The sequence below is a fragment of the Microtus ochrogaster genome, unplaced genomic scaffold (assembly GCF_000317375.1).
Source record: "Microtus ochrogaster isolate Prairie Vole_2 unplaced genomic scaffold, MicOch1.0 UNK24, whole genome shotgun sequence".
NCBI lineage: Eukaryota > Metazoa > Chordata > Mammalia > Rodentia > Cricetidae > Microtus > Microtus ochrogaster.
This window is the reverse complement of record NW_004949122.1, coordinates 1,685,647-1,707,504: the sequence shown is the minus strand read 5'-3', so window position 1 is coordinate 1,707,504 and position 21,858 is coordinate 1,685,647. Positions and strand designations below refer to the sequence as shown.

The window sequence follows — 21,858 nt, the reverse complement described above, 5'->3', positions numbered from 1 at the left end:
GAGCGCGCCCCCGCCGGGCCGGCGCGCCGTTCCTCGGGGGCGCGCTCGCGTCACAACAAATGGACGCTCGTCCCGTCCCCTCCCCACGGCCGCGAATGGACTCACCCGCGTACGGGGTACGAGCGCGCCGCGCGTCACGTGAACAGGCGGAGGGGCGGGGCCGGGAGAGAGCCGTTTCGCGCGCTGCGGGTAAGGGTGCTTTTCGCGCCAGCGGCAGGAGTTTTGGAGGGTGACCAAGCGTGTGCCCTAGGCTTCTGGCGTCCAGTGCTTCCAGACACGCAGGCAGGTGCTCCCGACCGACCTTCAGAGCCACTTCTTTATTGCACGCCGCGCGGAGTGGAAGGGACCAGGCATGGCGACGCTCCACCTCCCCTATGCACTTCCGCATATGGTATCTCCAGCCTTCGGGCCGGAAGCGGCGGCGGCGGGCGGCTTTGCGTCCAGTGATCCAGGATGGTGGCCTGCGAGGGCCAGTTTTAGTGCCGGTGCCATGCTTTTAGCTTAGAAATACATCTACAAAGCTGTAGATTTTGAAAATGTATATTACGCGTCTGATATCTGAAAGAGATATCTTGACAGTGTGACAAGCTCCCCTGTTATCACGTTTTGTGCCCAGAGATCTAGGGGACTGATGAAGAGATGGGCTCTTAGAACCCATCTAAGCCTGTGTCTAAAGGAGACAACCTCAGAGATGAGAGTTTTGTATTATCGGGTGTGGGGGTGGGCGCTAGAAAGAGAAGGGTACATATGTAAAAATATGTTTAAGAAACCCGGAGAAGTTAAGATGTGCGGTAAGAGTTCGGCGCAGTGGCGGTTGCCTGGGCATTGTCTGTGCTTGCTTCTTTGTTCATGTAAAAGGGGAGTACCCGACTGCATCACCCAAAGATCAGTCATCGTGTTGTCTTGGAAGGACGGCCAAGCATTACTGATGAAGAAGTGCAGGAGGTGGATGAAAAGCACTCCAGAATGCAAGCGTGTAGAAGAGGGACATGTTACAAAATATCGAGGCCAATCTGTAGAAAGATTGGGAGTCATGGGTACAGCATTTACACGTTACCACTGAAACAGAAGTGTCCTACCCATCAGTCCAAAGCTGACCTGATTTGTTTCATAGATTAGTTAAGGACAGCAGCAAGCCTTCGAGGACAGAAAGCCTCCTAAAGCTAAGAAGTCAGACCGCTTAAGAAAAGGATGCAATCTATATAGACCTGGTCAGATCAACAGAGCAAGAGTGAAGTGTAGCCCACGGCACAGCCCCAAGAAGAAAGGAGTGATAGGAAAGTAGGAAAACTTGGGGAATTCTGGACGTGTAACTAGAACTGACAGGAAGGATTAGTTATCCACCACTGCAGGTGGGAATCCTTCAGCTAGCTTCAGTTAGCACTGGCTAGATGCAGTGAAATCTAAGTATAAACGCTAAGCCGTCACCTGGTTCCTAGGTGGCAGGTGGAGCTGATGGTGGTGGAGTGGGGGGGGGGGTGAGTGTAGAGACCGGAGGTCAACGGCAGTGTCATCCTCTAAAACTTCCACCTTGAATCTTTCACTAAATCTGGAGCTTTCCGATTCAGCTAGACTACCTGGCCTGGCCATCTCCCAGAGATCCTCCTGTCTCTGCCTCCCAGCTCTGGGATGACAAGCGTGTGTCACTGTGCCAGGATCTGAATTTGGGTGTTCTTGCAGAGCAAGCACTTCGCCCACTGAATTGTCTCCCAGGCCCCTTCTGTGTCAGTTTTGAAAGTAAAAAACCATTTCCCACCCCCAAACCAGATAGTGCCCCCTTCTGTGTCAGTTTTGAAAGTAAAAAACCATTTCCCACCCCCAAACCAGATAGTGCTCACTTGCCTCAAATACTGTTGGAGCCAAGTGCATACTTGTATGGCAGAGTTAAATTTCAATGCCAAAAGTTGTTTTTTACATTGTTTCTTGCACTGGTGGTGGTAGTTTCTGGCCTTCTGTGAGTTGCAACTTTGCAGCAGGGAGTACAGTGGGGCATTTTTGTGGAAAGGAACAAACTTGGAAGCTGGAAACCCAGAAGTACTCCATGATGACCAGTCTTGTGAATTAGATTGCCACTGTTTCAGGAGAAAAATTAGGAGTGGCCTATGGTCAGGGAGCACTGGGGCCAGGCCCTGAGGAGGGCCAGCAATGTGACTTAGTGGCATAAAGGGCAGCGAAGCCTGGCAGCTGAGTTCTACCTCTGGGCCCACCTGGTGGAGGAAGACAACCATTTACCCCAAGATGTCCTTTTACTTCCACATGTACATACACAAAGAAATATAATTTGTTTTTCCAGAGGAAGAGGATTGGGTGTTGGGAGCGCAACATGAAGGTCCTTGAACCCACAGATCTCCAGGGAGACTAGGAAATGTTCGGCATACAGGACTGTCATTCCAATGGGAAAAAATGGAAAACTGTTCTTCCATCCAGAAAGCTGGGAATTGGAAGTGACTAATAGCCTGGTGATTTGTGATAATCTGTTGGGCCAAGCCATATCAAGCTCGCACAACCAGGACTGGAGAAATATTCTAAATAACCCTTACAATACTGTATAACCAAAGACTCCCCCAAATGCCCACAGCCAAGACCAGACGTGGCTAATAGTCCAAACGGCCTCTGTGCTATCTGTTTGACTGAGACCGAGACCTGACCAGACCCTTCCTTAGGCCCCTAAGCAAGTACAGGTAGCCTATCTCTAGAACCCATCTTCTTGGAAGAAATGGCATGTACCCTGAGCCTAGATTTATTGTAATTATGCTTCCTTATGCACTGGGAATTGTATTACACCAGGTAACTTTTTCCAAATTATACTGAATTTAAATTTGTTTGGAATAAACCACCTGACATCAGACTTCCCAAGTGTGATCCAGGTTGACAAAGTGAATCTGAACCCTGTTTTCATTCTCACTCCCTCACAGTTTGCTTCCCTGCCTGGATACCTGCAAGGCCCCCCTCAGCTGGGGATGTAGGTCAGTTGGTAGGGCCTTACCTAGTATATACAGAACCCTGGGTGCAAGACCCCCCTCAGCTGGGGATGTAGGTCAGTTGGTAGGGCCTTACCTAGTATATACAGAACCCTGGGTGCAGGACCCCCTCAGCTGGGGATGTAGGTCAGTTGGCAGGGGCCTTACCTAGTATATGCAGAACCCTGGGTTCAATTTCCAGTACCTCGGTGGCACATGCCTGTCATCCTATTGGTAGAGACGGGGGAATTAGGAGCTTAAGGCTGATTTTGGCTATGGAGAGAGTTTGAAACTCTCTCTCAAAAAAAGAGGAGGAGGGCCAGGTGGGTGGTGGCGCACACATTTAATCCCAGGACTCAGGAGGCAGAGGAGGTGGATCTCTGTGAGTTCAAGGCCAGCCTGGTCTACAGATTGAGAAGCCCTGTATGAAGTGGAAGCCCAGAGGGACATACAACCTGGAGCTGCCACTGTTGACCATGGCATACTACTTTCAGAGCTCAGTTTGGACGCTGTTAAGAAAGTGTTTCCTTGGCACGCCCATATTGTTCCTGCGTTAAGGGTTAGCAGTTGGTCTATGGCTAGTCACTTCACACATTCCAGCTCGGTGTCACCCTGCATGTTCCCATAGCTTCCGTGTCTCAAGAATGCCAAGGTTTGAGCCAAGGCAGGTGGAGATTTGTGCCAAGTAATGGGGGAAGGCTTAAGGAGCAGGAGATGAGACTCAACAAAGACATAACAAACAGGGAAAGATTGTATGGTTGTAAAGAAGGCTACATTTAGCTGCAGTGCCTTTCAGGGCTGTTTCCTGTTACACTAGGAACTTGTCTGTCAACTAGACCGTCTCTATACACAATCAAGAATCTGTCAGTGTCAGTGTGTGGGTGCACCCCTTGCGGTCCTGAGTTCCTTGCTCGTGCTCTCTCTCCTTCTGCTCCTGATTTGGACCTTGAGATTTCTGTCCGGTGCTCCAATGTGGGTCTCTGTCTCTGTCTCCTTTCATCGCCTGATGAAGGTTAATATTCAGGAGGATGCCTATATGTTTTTCTTTGGGTTCTCCTTATTTAGCTTCTCTAGGATCACTAATTATAGGCTCAGTGTCCTTTGTTTATGGCTAGAAACCAAATATGAGTGAGTACATCCCATGCTCCTCTTTTTGGGTCTGGCTTACCTCACTCAGGATAGTGTTTTCTATTTCCATCCAAGGCCAGCTGGCCTGGGTCTGAAAAAGCCTGGGATAAAACCGGACTCTCTGAACATAGCGGACAATGAGGACTACTGAGAACTCAAGAATAATGGCAATGGGTTTCTGATCCTACTGCACTACTGGCTTTGCGAGAGCCTAGGTAGTTTTGATGCTCAACTTACTAGACCTGGATGGAGGTGGGTGGTCCTTGGACTTCCCACAGGTCAGGGAACCCTGATAGCTCTTCGGGCTGAGGAGGGAGGGGACTTGATTGGGGGAGGGGGAGGGAAATGGGGGGCGGTGGCGGGGAAGAGACGGAAATCTTTAATAAATAAATAAATAAACTACACACACATACACAAATGCATCCCATATATGTGTTTGCATTCTAAAGGTGAACTGACAGCAGCCAAAGCCAGGTGAGAATCACGCAGGAAATGGAAAGCAGGAGCCTCGAGGCCAACAGCGTGCTAGACGCTCTCCACCTGAGACATGGATAACTTCACAGTCGTGTTTTCAGTGCATCAAAGACTAGAGAAAACAGCAAACAGCAAGAATCATAAAAACAAGGAAAAGTATCAGACTACAATGATAAATGCCATCAATTATCCAAATTGCTGAAAACAAAACAATTTATATTAACAGCTATATAATGAAAAAAAAAAGAATCTGTCAGTGAAATGAAGAAAGAGCTGTGGTCTTTTATGTTGTCACATGACCCATATAAGATGGGCCGTTCCTGGGATGGTATTAAGAAACAAAACAAACCACAACAAAACCAATTTCAAGCTTTAAAATATGGGGAATCCTGGTCCTGGATTATACTGTGCCCTCATTATGACCTCTTTGGCTTACAGAACTGACGAGACCAAAGCTGCAGGAAAATGGACAGCGAGGTGCAGCGAGATGGAAGGATCTTGGATTTGATTGATGACGCTTGGCGGGAAGACAAGCTGCCATACGAGGATGTCGCGATCCCACTGGTAGGTCGGGACAATGAGTCAGAGATGTAATGTGGTGAGGCCTTGTGGATGCTGCTGGAAGGTGAGATGCCAGGGCTCAGAAACCCGTGCTGTGGCATCTTCTAAATCTAGAAGCCTCTGGAAAACAGCTAGTTCATCTCTTCATGGCTCAGAACCAGCTGGTGTAACCACCTTAGTTAAGGGTCATTCCAGAGCTGGTGCCCATATTCTCAGAGCGATGTTGTGTCACCCAAAGCCAAGGTGAGCCAAGCATGAGTTCAGTGCATCACCACAGAGGAGCGAGGAGCATGTGTGTCCTCACTTCCCGAGTTCAGTGCATCACCACAGAGATATTTTACGTTTGTAAAATAGATGCAAATGATGCAAACACATTTGGGTTTTTCTTGCATGTGTGTGCACCTGTGTGCTATGACACACATGTAGAACTCAGGTCATCAGCCTTAGCAGCAAATGCCTTAACCCACTGAGCCATCTTACTGGTCCCGATTCAAATACATTTGTATGTATTGTAGATAAATATCATTTACTATATGTTGAACATAATTTTAAGGAGAAAAATAACTAAAAAATAGTAAATAAGAATTCAGTGGGAAAGCCTAACTGAATATTAAGCAGCAGTTTGTCAACACAAAGTGTAACTTCGGGTGATTGCACAGAAATACACAGTATCTGTGAACCCTGGGACCAAGCACAGATTCAGCAGAAATAGGTTCACGTGTATCAGGGAATGATACCAGATTCTGTCTAGTGTGGTCCTGTGGAATGTGAGTTAGTCTTTCCTGTGTTTTTCCACTAGGGGGAAGTCTCATCTGTTACATTGTCAGTGTCCCTCACCCAGCCCATATTGTCACATAAGCATTTGGAGTGCAGCATTGTTGTTGATACATTTGCTGTATTTAAAAACACATTCCAGCAAATCTGATTTGCCTTTACTGCATTTCTAGAAAGGTTCAGCATTGGCTGTTGTCAGTGTTTTTAGCCACTCATCCTAGTGAGTGTCGTAGAGCACCAAACACCCAACGCAGTGCCAAGCACTGGATCTAAATGTCCTCATTCTATCTTTACCAAAGCCTGAGATGTGAAAAAAGCTAATTTTTTTCTTCCATTTGTGAGATGGGAAACAAAGGCCCCATGAGTTTGAATTATCTCATCCAAATAAGCCAGCGAATGAATGAATGGCAGCTTGGAACTCCTCCAGTCCCTGCCCTAGGCCCTTCTGCCACACTGCCTTTTGTAAGAAAACCAGAGTCACATATTCCATGCTGAAAGGGGAAGCGAGCCACGCTGAACAGAACCTCTGGTGTTTTCTATACATCAGTTTATTTTGACTCTTTCTTTAGACTGTGCATATCGGTTATGGAGGCTGTTTTTAGGACCTCATGGGCTTTAGTTCCTAGTGCTCTTGTGTTTTCAGAAGTAAGTATTCGACCCCAGGTCCACACCTGTAATTGCAGCTCCTGAGAGGCAAAGGGAGATAGGATAGAGTTCAAGGTGATTGGCTGAGAGTGTGGCGTGGTGGTGAGATGCTTTGAAGCATGCGCGAGACCCCTGAGCTCAGTCCCTACCAGCGCAGAAGCCACACAGAAGGTGACATAGTGAGTCTGAGGTCAGCCTGGGCTGCGTGAGGCCCATCCCTAAACTAAACAGAAAGAAATTTCCTGATGGTTGCTGTGGGTGTCCTTCCCTTTCAGAGTGAGCTTCCAGAGCCTGAGCAGGACAACGGTGGCACCACAGAGTCTGTGAAAGAGCAGGAGATGAAGTGGACGGACCTGGCTTTGCAGTGTCTCCACGAGAATGTCCCACCTGCCGGAAACTGACGCTGGGTTTCTTTCTCTTGGTAGAGTTTTCAAAAATATGTAGATCTTTGAGTAATAAATCATCTCTCAAAAACATACACCCACTTGATGTTTTAGGAACAAAACACAGTGTGAAATGTTCTGAATGAGAAGCTGAGACTTCTCAGGCATGCAGACTGTGGTCCTCGAATCCTGAAGTTAGTCCTGCACTCACTAGTGCTTGAACACAGTCCATTAAACGTCTGCCTTTAGCTCCAGTGCGGCTACTGTCAACGCCTAACACTTCCCAGCTACTGCCATGTGTCCTCCGGCACAGACAGTTGAAGATACAAGTGGGAAAGACAAGGAGGAAGCCAGACGTGAAGGGAATCTCAGACCTGTATGTCCATGCCTGAGAAGCGTTCTGAGTGGAGGTAACCTGTATGTGCGTGTGCCTCAAGCAGATACCCACTCACCCATGACTGCCATTCCTAAGGTTCCCAGGCTATTTTCAGACCTTCCCTAAAAGGACAGACTAAAAAGTTTCCTCTGAGGAGCTAGGGGATGGTTTAGTCAGCACCTAAGTTTGATCCCTAGAACTCCAGTAAACACTGGGTTTGGTTGCCCAGTGGTGTGTGCTTGTAATCCCAGTTAGCCGTTAGTTCCCTCTGCTCCCTATCTTTGGTTGTTACCATTGGGCCACCGGAAGTACTCCTTTTATTCAGAATAGTAATGGCATCTCATATCTCAGAGCCCCTGCAAATAGAAAATGCTGTGGATCCAGAAGCCAGTACTAGAGAGAGGCTGGAGAGGCTCAGGTAGTTAAGAGCACTTGATGCTTTTGCAGAGGACCTGGGTTCAGTCCCTGGTGTCCACATATTAGCTCACACCTGTCTGTGACCGCAGTTCCCAGGGTTCCCTTCCCCTCTTCTGGCCTCTGAGGGCTGCACATGTGAGGTGCATATGCACACGTAGACAAGATGCTCATACACATAAAAATAAATCTTATTCTAAAAAAGAATCTGTGGCTTGCCAAAACACTCATGCATATTTCACCACCAGACTTATCTCTGTTCACCCCTTGCCAGCCTGTGGCTTTGTGGTTTCAGAGGAAACAATACGAAGTCACCTGGAAAGTTGGTTGCAGCAACTTCCCTGTGCCCCACAGGCAGGCAGACTCACCTGCCCTGCCTGTAAGTCATCATCAGAAGTGAGACCACAGCACCATATACCCCTTCTATAACTAGAGACAACCTAGTAGAAGAGAATCATCTTGAAAAAAAAATTAATAAAATCCAGTGTATAAACTAAGGATTCCAACATCAGGCATGTAAACTGAGGGCCTGACTGTTCCAAGGTATGGTTGAAGGGAAGATTTTACTGTATATGTGAGGGAGGGAGGAGCTGGAGGCACCTGGAAGAGTTCTGGGTAGAGAGAGAAATATTAACCTGATCATGGTCTGAACGCTGTAATTGATTGTGAGAAGAGAGAGAGGAAAGCGAGAGAGGAAGAAAAGTAGACAACAGAGGGGGGGCAAAAGAGAAGCATAGGCCAAATACTAGGGTTCTAAAGAACGAAATGCCTGTGAGCTGAAGTTTAGGGTAGGGGCAGGGTGGGAAGAGCCACAGGCACTTGTGATACAAGGGAGCCTGGAAGTCAGCATATGCTTTGGGATGCTAATAGGACCTTAGATGGCTATTTGTCTGAGTTCCTTTCGGAGCCTTTCTTGGGAATATTGGAGCACCAGTAAAATTGAAGTATTGCCTTGATTTTGACTGAAATGGGATATAATCTCGATAAGACCCCTTTTGATTTGTCTGATTGGCTTCTGGCTCTCATCTAAGTAGGGACTCCATGCCCAGGAATGTCCTGACTGGCCAGCTTGACCTGATAAAAACAGAATTGTGATTCATTGTGTCCAATTAAGTGACCTAAACAGGACCAGTCAGAGACTGTTAACTCTGGCTTTGGAATTTGAGGGGAATAAACAAGAGAAGGTAAGCTGGGGCTGTAGGGTGGCTTTCTTTCCCAAACACCCAGAGGAGAAAGTGTCTATTGCTAGAGAGGTTAAGAGGCTCTGTGACCCTCGGTGTCTGCCACCTTCTCCATTGTATGCCTGGGTTCAGATTGACACTGCTGGAGTCACCTTGAGTCATAGCCACCATGGCTGCACCCTCGCTGGTGTTCCCTGCAAGGCTTTCTAGCAAACTACAACTAGATAAAACCATTAGTCGGGCTCAGCGGTTAAGAGCACTGCCTGCTCTTCCAAAGGTCCCAGAGTTCAATTCCCAGCAACCACATGGTGCCCTCTTCTGGCCTACAGGCATGCCTGCAGGCAGAGTACTGAAAATACTGTATGCATAATAAATAAAATAAATAAATAAAAATATTAGTCATCTGGAGCTCTACACCTAGACCTTGACTCCCAGGATGGACCTGACTCTTGCACATCATCTTAAGAAAACTGTACGCTCCTGCCCTGGCTTTCATCCTAACTGGCTGAATATGCCCCCACCATCATATCTTCTCACCCAAAATTCAGGATCCACCTGGGCTTGCTGCCACCAAGAAGCATGATTCCAACATTAAGTTCCCGGGTATATGCGGCACACCACAGTGGTAGCTCTCTGGCTCTCCTCAGTCTCACTAAGAGAAAGAAGCGACCTAGTCTCTATACTTAGTGCTAGGCGGTGGATCTGTGTGAGTGTGAAGCAAATCAGGTCTACCTAGCAAGTCCCAGGGCTACATAGTGAGATGAATGAAAAGAGGTCCGTTTCCATGGGATCTTTGTTTACTTTGGGATACTTGGGATGAATAAATATTAAACTAATAGCTGTAGAAACTATAGATTCAAATCGGACATATCTAGAAAGGATAAAGGATGTGACTGAGTTTGGGTCCCTGGAAGCAAAGCCTATGGTGAAGTTTCCTGTGCAAGTGTGATGAATCAAGAGGCTTCCAGAAGCCTCGAAGAAGTGGGGCAGACCAGAGAGAGCCAAGCAAGAAATGCTTTTGTAGCCCCTGATGGTGGTGCACGCCTTTAATCCCAGAACTCAGGAGGCGGATCTCTGAGTTCAAGGCCAACAAGAGCTAGTTCGAGGACAGGTTCCAAAGCTACAGAGAATCCCTGTCTTGAAAATCCAAGAGAGAAAGAGAGAGAGAGAAATGCTTTCGCTCAGAGTCTCACTTTGGGGGCATATGTACTGCTATGAATCTAGTGAATTGTCAGTTGCTAGCTTCCAGCCATCCCTGGGAGACAGTATAAACACAGCACTCCAGAGACCATGAGCTGGGTACCTACGGCAGCCTACACTCAGTGGCTAGAGAATGGGTGAAAGAAAGTAGGGCAAGGGGTATTGCTGAGGCACAGAAAAGTAGACTCAAATAGATTTCATTTGCTTTAATGAAAATGTGACATTTCTTATACCCGCCTCGAGTTTGTGCACGAACACGTGATGCACGAGCCCAAGTGGACGGGGACACGTGAAGTGACTATTGACTATAGAGAGAAAACTGTCCAAAGCCCCAAAGTGGAACTAGTGTACAAGGGGCCTGCGTGGGCAAGAGGCTTCTCAGTATTTTCCTGAGTCACTGAAAGGTTTAATCAGAGCTAGGATCATCTTGTTTTATTTTGCTTTTTCGAGACAGGGTTTCTCTGTACAACCCTTGCTGTTCTGGAACTAGCTCTGCAGACCAGGCTGGTCTCAAACTCACCAAATGCTGGGATTAAAGATGTGGGACATCATCACCCAGTTTTGGTTTTTGTTGATGTTTGTTTTTTTTAATATAAGTCACCCCAATATATGGATTTCATATGCAGGAAGTACAAAAACAAAAGAACTTTACACTGAAAGAGATTCTGGTGCCTTGGACCAGCAAGGTGAAGGTGGAAGTAGAGAAGCTTGGGATAGCTCTTCCAGGTAGACTTTGTCCAGGCTTGCCCACTGCACAGTATTTCCTACAGTGAGAACTCTGTCTTGTGGCTGTGTGGCTCTAATACATACAGTGTGAGCCGTGTTTTATAATCCAGGACTGAATTCTCCGAGCAAAACACAAGTCTGCGGCTACAACCTCTGTCCCTAAGAAAACAACAGAGTCCAGGAGCTGACATCCAAAGCTCAGTTTAGACCCACCCCTTCATGGTATAGTAACATTGACAAAAGCTGTCCATCATCCGAAGCCCAGTTTAGACCCACCCCTTCATGGTATAATAATGGTGGCAGGAGCTGTCCATCATCCGAAGCCCGGCTTAGACCCACCCCTTCATGGTATAGTAACAGTGACAAGAGCTGTCCATCATCCGAAGCCCAGTTTAGACCCACCCCTTCATGGTATAGTAATGGTGGCAGCTGGGATAGATAAAACATTTCCATGGCTCAAAGATCTCCAGCCTTGGCTTCCCCTTTTAGGTGGATGTCACTGTCCTTTGAACAGAAAATGGCAGCTTAAAATTTGATGTCATTTCAAGTGAAAATCAGCTTGTTGCAGGTTAAGAACTTTATGCAAGTCACGCAAATAACAAGTGACTTCCAACCCAGACTGTCGCATTCCTAAACCTATGTCTTTCCAAAGGCCACATCAATGCCCTAGGAAATCCCACCAGATTTCTTACAATTTTCTCATTTGTCTTATTTCTAGAATGGAGGCAGAATTGAGATAATTTTTATTAGGGATCTTAGATATGAAACATTAGATATTCCTGTTTAATTACCAAAATAATGTCATTGCCTCAAAAACTCAAGTCTCACTGGTTTTCATAGTCCAGTGTCAGTGCCCCTTTGCATCCAGCAGGGGTCGCTCAACGCCTGTTAAAAAGTGTGTGTCCAGTTCCTAGTTCCTTCCTATACCAATCTCCTTCTGTAAATCCAGTGGAAGCAGCAAGGCCTGAGGGGCTCTCCCAGAAGGGCAGCTGGGAGCCAGAGGATAGACGCCCCTAGCCTCTGGCCCTAAGCCAGCCAGGACTGGCTCCACAAATGTGCCTCCCCAGAAGCATGCTTTTGGGTCAATACTTGATCCTTCTTGTCTTGAATCCCTCAATAGCCTTTGACTAAGGGCCCATGTTTTCATCTTGCAAAGGATTCCAAACATTATGTAGTTAATCCACAGCAGCCATCTGTCGGCGTTCCATGCCGGATAGAGAGTAACTCAAATGCACTACATTGAAGGAGTGCACATTTAAGGTCCTATACAAGCAGACTTTAAAGTGCCAAAAAAAACAGGCAGGACCAGGAGAAGCAGAGCAGAGGGCAGGGATGAGCATCCTTGCTGCCCTTTGGGACTTCTTGCTTCTCTCAAGATCTCCCGAGGGGGTTGCCATTGAACTCCCTTGATCAGGGTCCCTTTGGGAAGCCTTGCCTAAGTGACCACGGGGGAGGGGCAAGTATAGAGATTCTGTAAGCCCAGCAAGACAGGTGTGTGGACAGCTAGGAGCACAGGAGTACTTGAGGCCAGTTTATCTATCGCCCCACTCCAGGGCATGTCCTTACTGCGGCTTGCCCTGGCTCATAGCCAGTGACTATGTAACCTTCCCTAGCCCTGTTTCAAAATAGACCCTTTAACCCAAACAAGGTAGGAAACACATGACAACAGCTGGGGAGCGTGTTCAACTCCTTGGTCCATTACTCAGTAGTATAAAGAGTTTTTCCCTGTGCTTTTTTTTTTATTTGTTTAGCCAGTTGATTGACCATATACAAAAACATTTTTTGTAGTTCAAGATTGGCCAAATCATAGCAGCTTCCTTTGTTTTCAGCTGGTATTATTCTGAGACTTGATTGTACAGATATAGAAAAATATGCGCGCGCGCACGCGCGCACACACACACACACACACACACACACACACACACACACGCCAGATTTGCTGGGGGCAGGAGAAGGGGACAAAGGGTGGAGAATTCAAAAATACCAAATGACTGGAGAGGAAGTGAGGGAGGGTGATGTAAATACCCATCCCTGTTATCCATGTCTTCCCTGGTGACTCAGATCCCCTTTGTGGAGATGCCACCACCCAAGGGCTAAAAAGATTTTCCTCCACCCTTGCTCTGGTCTTGCTTCGCCCTTTTGGCACTTCTGCCCCCAGCTTCCACCCCACCTGCCTTCTCAGCAGCGGCCCTTCCTCCACTGTCCTTCTCACAGAAGGCTGCTCACTGGAGCTGGCACCCATGCTGGTACTAGAGGACTTCCTGCGGGAAAGAGAGGGAGCTGTGTCCCTGCCTCTTCACCAGTACATTAACACCCATGCTCTTGACTGAGACCCCTGGGTTCATCTGCACAGCTCTTGCCTTCCCAGCCTCTCTCCTCCCAGTCCCTCTTCTCATGGCTGTGATGATGTTAGAAGATGCCAGCTCTTACCCAGGTGCTGAGGAGACAAGGGACTGGGGAGTCTTAAGACTACAGGCACCAAGGCATCGGAGCCCTGGGCTGGCTTCAGAGGACTCCTGGCAGAAGTGGGGAGGAAAATTCCTCTTTTCCCACGGACTTCTCACCCTGTAGCTTTGTCTCAATCAACCAGCCCACCTCCCCATGTTCCCGTTTTCTCTGTCACTCTTATTTTCCTCTTATCTAGAAGCAGTTACACTTCTCCCCCCTCTGCTTTCATATTGCAAAATCTCTGAAATAGACTTCATGTCAAATTCACAGCTTATTTTCTCACATAATAGTTGTTTATCTAACATTATCTATGCATAAAATGCATATAGTACACTAAGTGCACAAACCTCGAAACAGAAGCACACGAGTTCAAAACCCAAAGCCAAGCAATACTCCAGCTGGGCAACCCCTCAGGGGTTATTACCTTTCTGAGCTCAGGTCTCCTTGGAGCCGAGGTTGACAGGACTGCCTGTATCCTGTGCATCTCAGAAGGTCCGGTGAGCCAGTGGAGGTGATGTGCTAAGAACAGTTTGAGACCCGTGGCAAACACCTGTAAACCTGAGCCGTCGCTTCTTATCAATCTAATGCAGTACGCATCTCAAAGGCATCCTACGTTAAGCTCAAGAGTCAGAAAACAATTTCCTGACCTTCAGAGACAGTGAGGTTCAAACAACAATGAATCAGAAGGCAGAAGGCCTGGGTTTGAGTTCTCTTTTAAGGGAACTAGTGCTGACCTTCCATTGTACTCAACAAGCACGATACCACTGAGCTCCGTCCCCAGGCTGACCTCCATTTAAGCTCTAGTTGACTCCTTACTGACCCTAGGACCTGGAGGAGTCTGTCTGCTAACTTCTCTGAGCCTTCCATGAGCAAAGAGTAAAAATGCATTCGAGACTCCTTTATAGCCTAAAGAAGGACAAACGTTGAAGTTACTCATCCAGATTTTACTCCCTGCATGAATTCATAGGGTTTTCTCACACTCGTGTTTTAACAGCTCTTATTGTGTGTGTGCATGCTAATTTGATAGATGCTTACGTGGGCATAGCTGTCTATGAATCTACATAAATGGGTTTTATACATACAGTCCTGAAAGGAAACTACTGGCAAGGGTCATATCTAGGAATAAGATTTGACAGGCCGAGGGAGGAAATTCCACAGTTAGCTTTCTGAAAAAGTAGTAGCTCTTTGGGTAATTTGTTCAGATAATCATATAAATACCACAAAACTTAGAAAAGTATTGTTTATTTTAAAAAAAAAAACTTCTGAAAAGTATTGTTTATTTAAAAAAAAAAACCTCTTCTCACTGCTTTTGAATGAGGATCTGGGACATGGGTCAAAACTCCTATTTGTATTCAGGAACTTCCATCCTGCTAAATATTTAGCAGCAAGCAGCAGATACATGAAGAAGAATTCTGGGCAATGCATGTATAGATCGGAAGCTGGGGCTCTGCCTGACAGTAGAGTGTGAGGCAGATGAGCCAGCCGTGTAATGAGTACATAGCAGAAGAGCTTGCACAGCTAATGCTCTAGAGATACTGACAGGAAGGATGGGCTGCTGGATGGCTGCATGCGTGTACACATCAGATGCAAGGATGCATGGGTGGACTGCTATGGACACGGAGACCAAGAGGGGATTCAGAAAGACAAAGGGCTCTGGCGGTTAGGGAACTTGGAAAAGCTTGGTGGAAAAGGTAGCTTTTGGAAGAGGCGTTGAGAAGATGACTTACAGTAATGGCCTTCTCTTTATTTCTGACTCAGTCTGTTTTCTCCGCCCTCCCCTCCTCCTTCCTTTTCAACTAAGGGACAGGAATGGTATGTTTTGAAAGCATGTGAGAACATTTTTTTGGTTGTCCTGACTGGCATAGGAGGTAGGTAGCTGTCAGGAAGTACCAGTGCATTTAGTGGGGTGCTGGCTAAGACCATTAAATACATTGCAACAAAGAACTGTTTTAGCCAACTTCTATTTTTGAAGTAGGGCTTAACTCTGTAGCCAGGGCTGGCCTGAAATTGTGTTTGTCAGGTGGAATTCAGACTTGGGGTCTTTCTGATGCTTCTGACTCCTTTTTCTTTAAGATTCATTTCTTCTTCTTCTTCTTCTTCTTCTTCTTCTTCTTCTTCTTCTTCTTCTTCTTCTTCTTCTTCTTCTTCTTCTTCGTCGTCGTCGTCGTCGTCGTCGTCTTCGTCGTCTTCTTCTTTTTTTCTTCGAGACAGGTTTCTCCATAGCTTTTAGGTTCTTGTCCTGGAACTAGCTCTTGTAGACCAGGCTGGCCTCGAACTCACAGAGATCCTCCAGCCTCTGCCTCCCGAGTGCTGGGATTAAAGGCATGTGCCACCACCGCCCGGCTAAGATTCATTTCTTTATGTATTTTATGTATACGGGTGTTTTGTTTATTTGTACATTTGCACACTAGAAGAGGACATCAGATCCCATGGAACTACAGTTATAGATGGTCGTGAGCCACCATTTGGGTGCTGGGAATTGAACTCAGGACCTCTGGAAGAGCTGCCAGGGCTCTTACTCATTGAGCCATCTCTCCAGCCCAATAACTAACTTCTAATGGAGACCACATAGAGAAATGCTAACAGGTGAGGGGAGAATTCTAAAGGCTGTCCAGTGATGTGAAGAAGTTGCTGTTATGGATATCCACACTCGTTTTTGGCTTCTGTTAGCTGATTCCTGTGCTGTCTTCTCTCCTGCACACACGAACAGGGAAGTAAGATGGCCAAAGACTACTAGAAGACCCCACACTGGTGAGGCTGTCTGTCCTGGAGGCTGTGACTTGGAGAAACCATTGTTTAACACAGTTTGGTAGTATAGACCTAGAAGTAGCAAGTTCACATCATAAGGGATTATACCTAGAGGATGCTGTCAGAGAAGCATGTCCTTCAGGAGACACTTGCGGGGTTAACAGCTGCATCGCTCTGAGTAATGGAGACACTATATACTAAAGGAAGAACTAGAACCCTCACCAAGAGGAGACAGCCACCCCTGGGATTTTTTGTGGCAGTCACAGAGGAGGCAGAGACGCGAGCGTGAATGAGAAGATCATCTCGCAAGTGAGAAACAGCATGTGGAGCGTGACCTCATTCGGGGCTGAAAACACGCGTTTCTGTGTGAGCACATGTATGTGTTCGCATAAACATGGAGGAAGGACACAGCGAAGCTGCCTGGAAGATGGTAACCGTGGCAGGAGAGCCCATGCCTGGTTTTCGCTTATGTTCTCTCTAGAGTCTAAACTCTCTGGTTTGACGTCTTCTGAGATTATACTCACGTGTCACGTTAGTATACAATTAAACTCTCTAGGGAGCAAGATACAGATTTTCCAATGTCTAGGAAAAGATATGTGTGGGCATTTCCTAGAGGAAGCGGGGAGACAGAGGGGGCAGGACAGAACGGAACACTTCCTGAATCTAGGCAGAAGGACATGAATGTTCGCCGAACCAGTCTAACAACTTGAATTCCTTTCATAACGTACAATAAGAGCACATTAAATAAAAGCCCTTGGACGCACAGCATTTTCCTGCAGAATCAGATTTTTCCAGATGTGGAACCAGTGCCTGTGGCTTGCTCAGCTGTAATTACGGCCAAAAGTTCTTGGTGCTCCTCCTTTCCCTCCCCCACCCCAGCTGCTTAGAGGAAGCGTGTCCTCACCCCTGTGGCCAGTCCCTCTGAGGGCTAGGCCCTGCTGGACCGCAGAGGCCAGGCTGGCCTTCTACCCCTCCTCCTGACCCTTTAATCCAGCACATGTCCCCCAGGTGTCCCTGGACTCTAGCTGGTGACAACGCAAAGAATGCGTGACTGAAGAAAGCATGGGACCTCCTAGCAGCCCCAGGAAGAACCAGGTGGCCAGGGCGGGAAGATGACATGAAGGGCCCTTCACGGCCATCCAGGGGACTCCAAAAAGACCCTATTCATTGGACTTCGCTCCTTAACCTGGGGTTTATTTTTGAGATAGCAGTTTGAGAAGAATGGGGGGGGGGACTGCAAAAGTGGGGGTGGGGGGAACTGGAATTTTAATGAGAACCATCTGGAGTGTTTTCCAAGCTCACAATGTTTGGTACGAGAAGCTAATTCCTCAGCTCAAGTGAAGAGAAGAGAAATGGAGGAGACTGTTTTATTGTGTTTACCCTCAAAATGATGCCAAGCAGAGCTGCTTAACCAGGCAGGTCGCCCTTGAGTGGGGCTGGGGTGGGGGCTTGTTTTGAGGGGCAGAGGGTGGACAGCAGCGTCCTCTCTAGCTGTGACTGCTCTGACGTTGCTACAGGGAGAAGGAATGCTTCATTTCTGCCAGGGAGACTCTGAGGGATGGGTTGTGGTGGGCCCAAGGCCAGTCCCTGGAATCTGGGTAACTATGGAAACGGGCTGAGGATGACAACAAACACAGGATGGAATTTCAGACTTTGCAGCAGTAGGCCAGGGAGGAATGGGAAAGTTCGGGAAAGTTTCGCTCCTTTCTTTTCCTCTTCTTTCCTGTCTTTTCTGCATTCCTTTCCTCTTTTTTAACTTGGGGGAAGAAGGAGGCACAAGTAGGCAGCCCCCGCCCCCCCCCTTGCCCCAGCACCCTAATGGAGGGACAAGAAACAAAATTCGCCAGAAGTCTCAGATTTTTGCTTTATTCTTTATTTTTAACCTGTTGCATCCAGTCAAGCGCTCCATAGTCACTAAAGCCACTCTGGGGGGACCCTCTGTCCACTGTCTAATGGGTGGCAGGCCATCATGAGGATAGTCACTCTCCTTGGGCACTTCTGTAGAGCTTCTCAATGCTCAGCCCTGCAGCCCAGATGGGATGGTTCCTGCCCTACAGATGGGGGAAAGGAAACTCAGAGCCAAGATCACCCGGAAATCTGGGAGCAGCTGCCTAGCCCAAGCCCAGCAAGCCATCATTCTGACAACTTTTATTCTGATAATAATAATAATAATAATAATAATAATAATAATAATAATACAACCAAATTTTATGAAAGCGAATCAAGCTGCTTCTTACAGTGATGGGGAGCAAAAGGCAGCAAAGGCTGCAGAAACAACTGTGCAGGCTCCCAGCTCCTGGATGTGGCCTTGAGAGGTTAGGAAAGAATGCCCGAGGGAAGTGGGGAAAGTTTAGAGTTAACTAAACAGAAAAGTTCAAGAAAAGAGTATAAACTCTGGAATCTTCTCGCATTTCTAACTTAGAAACGGAATAGCCAATGTCTGTGTAGCCATAATAAACCGATCTTTGTCCTCCGGATGGAGAAACCAAGGCTCAATCACTACGTTCAACTCAGAGTTCTGCTACTGACTCAAAGTTATTTTCCTGCATGGGCCAGGAGTCTAGAAAAAAGCTCCTGGAGCCTTGTCTTGGGGTGCAAGTGGGTTAGGTAATTTCTGCATAGATCAGAGGGTTGAGCCTGGGGTCCAAAGAGGAAACAGTGGTGGACAGGCATTCACCAAGACTGTATCAGTATGGTATAAATCCACGCAAGTTCACCATAAGAATCACAGCAGCAGCTAGGTAGGAACCTTTGTCCTGCAAGGAACAAGAGACTCAGCAGCTAAGGATTTAACCAAGAAGATTACTTTAAATCAGTAAAGTCACATAATCTGTCTACAGTTTTAAGGGAAAAAAAAAAAAAAAGCTCCTGAATAGGCCAGCAGGAAATAAGAAACACAGGAATTTCTGGAAATGAGAGAGTGGTTTTTTGTTGTTGTTGTCTGTTGTTATTTTAAATGGAAAAAAGTTTCGAAGGAAAAAGGAAGTCCTAACCCACATAAAGATAGAGTTTCAGTAAAACTAATTTGAGACCAAGAGGACCCATGTGAGGTGCTCAGCAAGGTAGCTCGGGCGAGGCCCTCAGGGCTTGGTATAGAGCTGATGTTACACACTGAAGGCAAACTTCACCAAAACGCAACCAGTCTGCAGGAGATTGTCCACGGCCCTGTTGAAGTTTAACCGTGGAAAAAAATTTCAAACTGCTTTAGCGTTTGGCAATCCTGGAATGCTTGTGATTTATCCTGAAATAATCGATTTTCTCTAAAGCTCCGCTTTGTAAAATTGTATCTGGAAAACACCCTGGAGGGGGTGTCACTCGAGTCTCAACTATGTGTGTGTGTGTGTGTGTTTGTGCATGTAGGGGAGAGTGTGCATACATATGCGTGTGTGTGCACTCAAGTGCATGCGTGTGCATGTGTGTGCGTGTGTGTCAACCAGGTGTCAACCCCAGGCATTTTGAGACCTGTCCATCTTGGTTTTTTGTTTTTTTTGGGGGGGGGGTTGAGGGAAGTGGGGGTTCGAGACAAGGTTTCTCTGTGTAACAGCTCTGGTTGTCCTGAAACTCACTTTGTAGCTCAAGCTGGTCTCAAACTCACAGAGACCCACCTGCCTCTGCCTCTGCCTCCCGAGTGCTGGGATTAAAGGCGTGCGCCACTACTGGCTCCACTTTAAAAACCACATTATTTTTATTTGCTGTGCATTACTGTTTTCCCTGCATGTCTATCTGTAAAAATGTCAAATCCCCTGAAACTGGAGTCATAGATGCTATGCCCAAATCCATGGGCCCCCACAAAAGCCAACAAAGGAGACCGAGTCCCATATGTAAAAGCAAAGAGCCTTTATTTTAATCAAGTTTGCAAACTCTGTCTCTCCACATGTCCAATGTATTGGACTATCCGGAGAGCCCCGAGCTCAATTAGAATTGGGTTTTTAGAGCAGTAAAGGTGGGGGTGAGGGGTCTCTGAGGTTCAGGACCTCTGATTGGCTGACATTTGTCTAGGGGTGTCCTGGTGAAGTGCTGGCAGGTGTTTCTATTTACAGTGCTTGGAATGCCAGGAATTTCCTTTGAATGGTCTGCTCTTGGGTAGGGGGTCAGGTAATCTCAGCCTGCCAGGGTAAACTATTGAGACTCCATTTAAATTTATCAATGGCCAGAGTCCCAGGTGATAATGGTTGGAGGAAGTAAAGAACTTCCTTTCTGCCCAGACTTAGATTATCATGCCTGGCCCTCACTATAGACAGTTGTGAGCTCCCCTGTGGGTGCTGGGAATTGAACCTAGATCCTTCAGGAGAACAGCCAGTGCCCTTAACCACTGAGCCATCCCTCCAGCCTCTCCACCTTGTTTTTGAGACAGGGTATCTTACTGGGACTTGGTCTATAGTGGCATGACCAACATGTCCCAGGGATCCTCCTTTCTCTACCTCCCCAGTTCAGGATCAGAAATACAGGCTACCATGCCTGGTGTTTGTGTGTGATATATATGTACATATGTACCAGTGCATGTGGCCATGCGTGTGCATGGAAGCCAGACGAGTACATCTTGTGGCCTTCATCTGTTTCCCTTGAGACAAGGGTCTCTCACTGATCCTGGAGTTGGGCTGGGAGCCAAAATTAGGGAGCCCAAACCACTTTCCTATCTCTGCCCCTAACAGTGGGTGTTACACAGACATATGCCGCCCTGTTTGGGTTTTTATGAAAATGCCAGCAATCAGTCCCAGGTCTTCATGCTTACATGACAAGCCCCCTCCCCTTCCTCTCAACAATTTAAATTCTTTATTTCTTGTGTGTGCATGGGCACTCCATCAGAGGGCAACTTGAGGAGAGCTGGTTTTCCCTTTCTACCACATGGCCCCTGGGATGGAACTCACATTGCCAGGTTTAGCAGCCAGTGTCTTTGCCTGCCAAGTCATCTCACTGGCTTAACAGACCTTTAACACTATGCCTATCCCTAAACAAAGTGCTATGAAGTTATCAGATTCTTTCTTCTTGAGCCAAACACTGTATCTAAGCTTTTAATACAAAAACACAGAATGTGGCTGGGCGGTGGTGGCGCACCCCTTTAATCCCAGTACTCGGGAGGCAGAGGCAGGCGGATCTCTGTGAGTTCGAGGCCAGCCTGGTCTACAGAGTGAGTTCCAGGACAGCTAGGGCTGTTACACAGAGAAACCCTGTCTCAAAAAAATTAAAAAAAAAAAAAAACAAAAAACACAGAAGGTGTCATGAATCCATGCATCTCCCACTGAGTGCTGAGTTTCCTACCTTCAAATACCATGACTACTTCTTCACAAGCTGCGGGAGGCCACAGCTCCTTCCTAATGAGAATCTTCTGTCTATGATTCACGGGTTAAACTCCTATAAATGGTTTTATGTACATGATCAAAATATGTGGATCTGCCAGAAGTCGGGGAGTACTCGCCCAAGTGTATATCTGCTCGTGAGAAAGTGTGTGTGGGAGGGAAGGCGAGAGCAGAAACTGCTTTCATTTGAAAGAGCCAGGAGGGTAAGCAAAAACTCCTGATAGACATCATCAAAGAAGCGAGAGCTCAGGACACAAGGAAGGACGAAAGCCAGGTGTGTTCAAATGGCCATTCCTTTCATCCTTTAAGGCAGTGGTTCTCAACCCTTTTAATACAATTCCTTGTGCTGCGGCGACCCCCAACCAGAAAATTATTTTGTTGCTACTGTTATGAATTGTAATGTAAATATCTGTGTTTTCCAATGGTCTAAGGTGACCCCTGGGTAGGGGGTCGTTAGACCTCAAAGGGGTCATGGCCCACAGGTTGAGAACCACCGCTTTAAGGCACTGTTCCCTAATAAGAAACCATGAGCTGCTGGGCGGT

The 21,858-nt window shown here is 47.1% G+C and overlaps 2 protein-coding genes across 5 annotated transcripts in view; one reads left to right on the top strand and one right to left on the bottom strand.

Annotated features, from left to right (window-relative positions):
* Positions 1–170, bottom strand: part of Cep63 (centrosomal protein 63) — a 58,350-nt gene extending 58,180 nt beyond the window's left edge. The window contains exon 1 of one of the 2 annotated variants that reach the window (XM_013354020.2): positions 106–170. The gene's annotated coding sequence lies outside the window, so the exon portion shown is untranslated. The remainder of the gene's footprint in view (positions 1–105) is intronic. The other variant, XM_026789588.1, reaches the window with a different exon arrangement.
* On the top strand, positions 124–7,020 carry Anapc13 (anaphase promoting complex subunit 13). Of its 3 annotated transcripts, XM_005367788.3 has the most exons (4): positions 149–189; positions 4,538–4,562; positions 5,001–5,126; positions 6,818–7,020. In XM_005367788.3, exons 3-4 carry the CDS (start codon positions 5,028–5,030, stop codon positions 6,941–6,943), a joined length of 225 nt encoding a protein of 74 aa, XP_005367845.1. In that variant the 5' UTR covers positions 149–189; positions 4,538–4,562; positions 5,001–5,027; the 3' UTR covers positions 6,944–7,020. The 3 variants fall into 3 exon arrangements, with proteins under 3 accessions (XP_005367844.1, XP_005367845.1, XP_005367846.1); XM_005367787.3 differs by lacking the exon at positions 4,538–4,562 and having other exon boundaries at positions 124–189; XM_005367789.3 differs by lacking the exons at positions 149–189; positions 4,538–4,562 and adding an exon at positions 197–282.
* The last annotated feature ends 14,838 nt before the right edge of the window (positions 7,021–21,858 follow it).

Coding starts and splice junctions, on each gene's coding strand:
- Anapc13 (XM_005367787.3), top strand. CDS start 5,028: ATGGACAGCGAGGTGCAGCGAGATGGAAGGATCTTGGATTTGATTGAT. Junction 5,127..6,817: donor AGGATGTCGCGATCCCACTG/GTAGGTCGGGAC, acceptor CTTCCCTTTCAG/AGTGAGCTTCCAGAGCCTGA.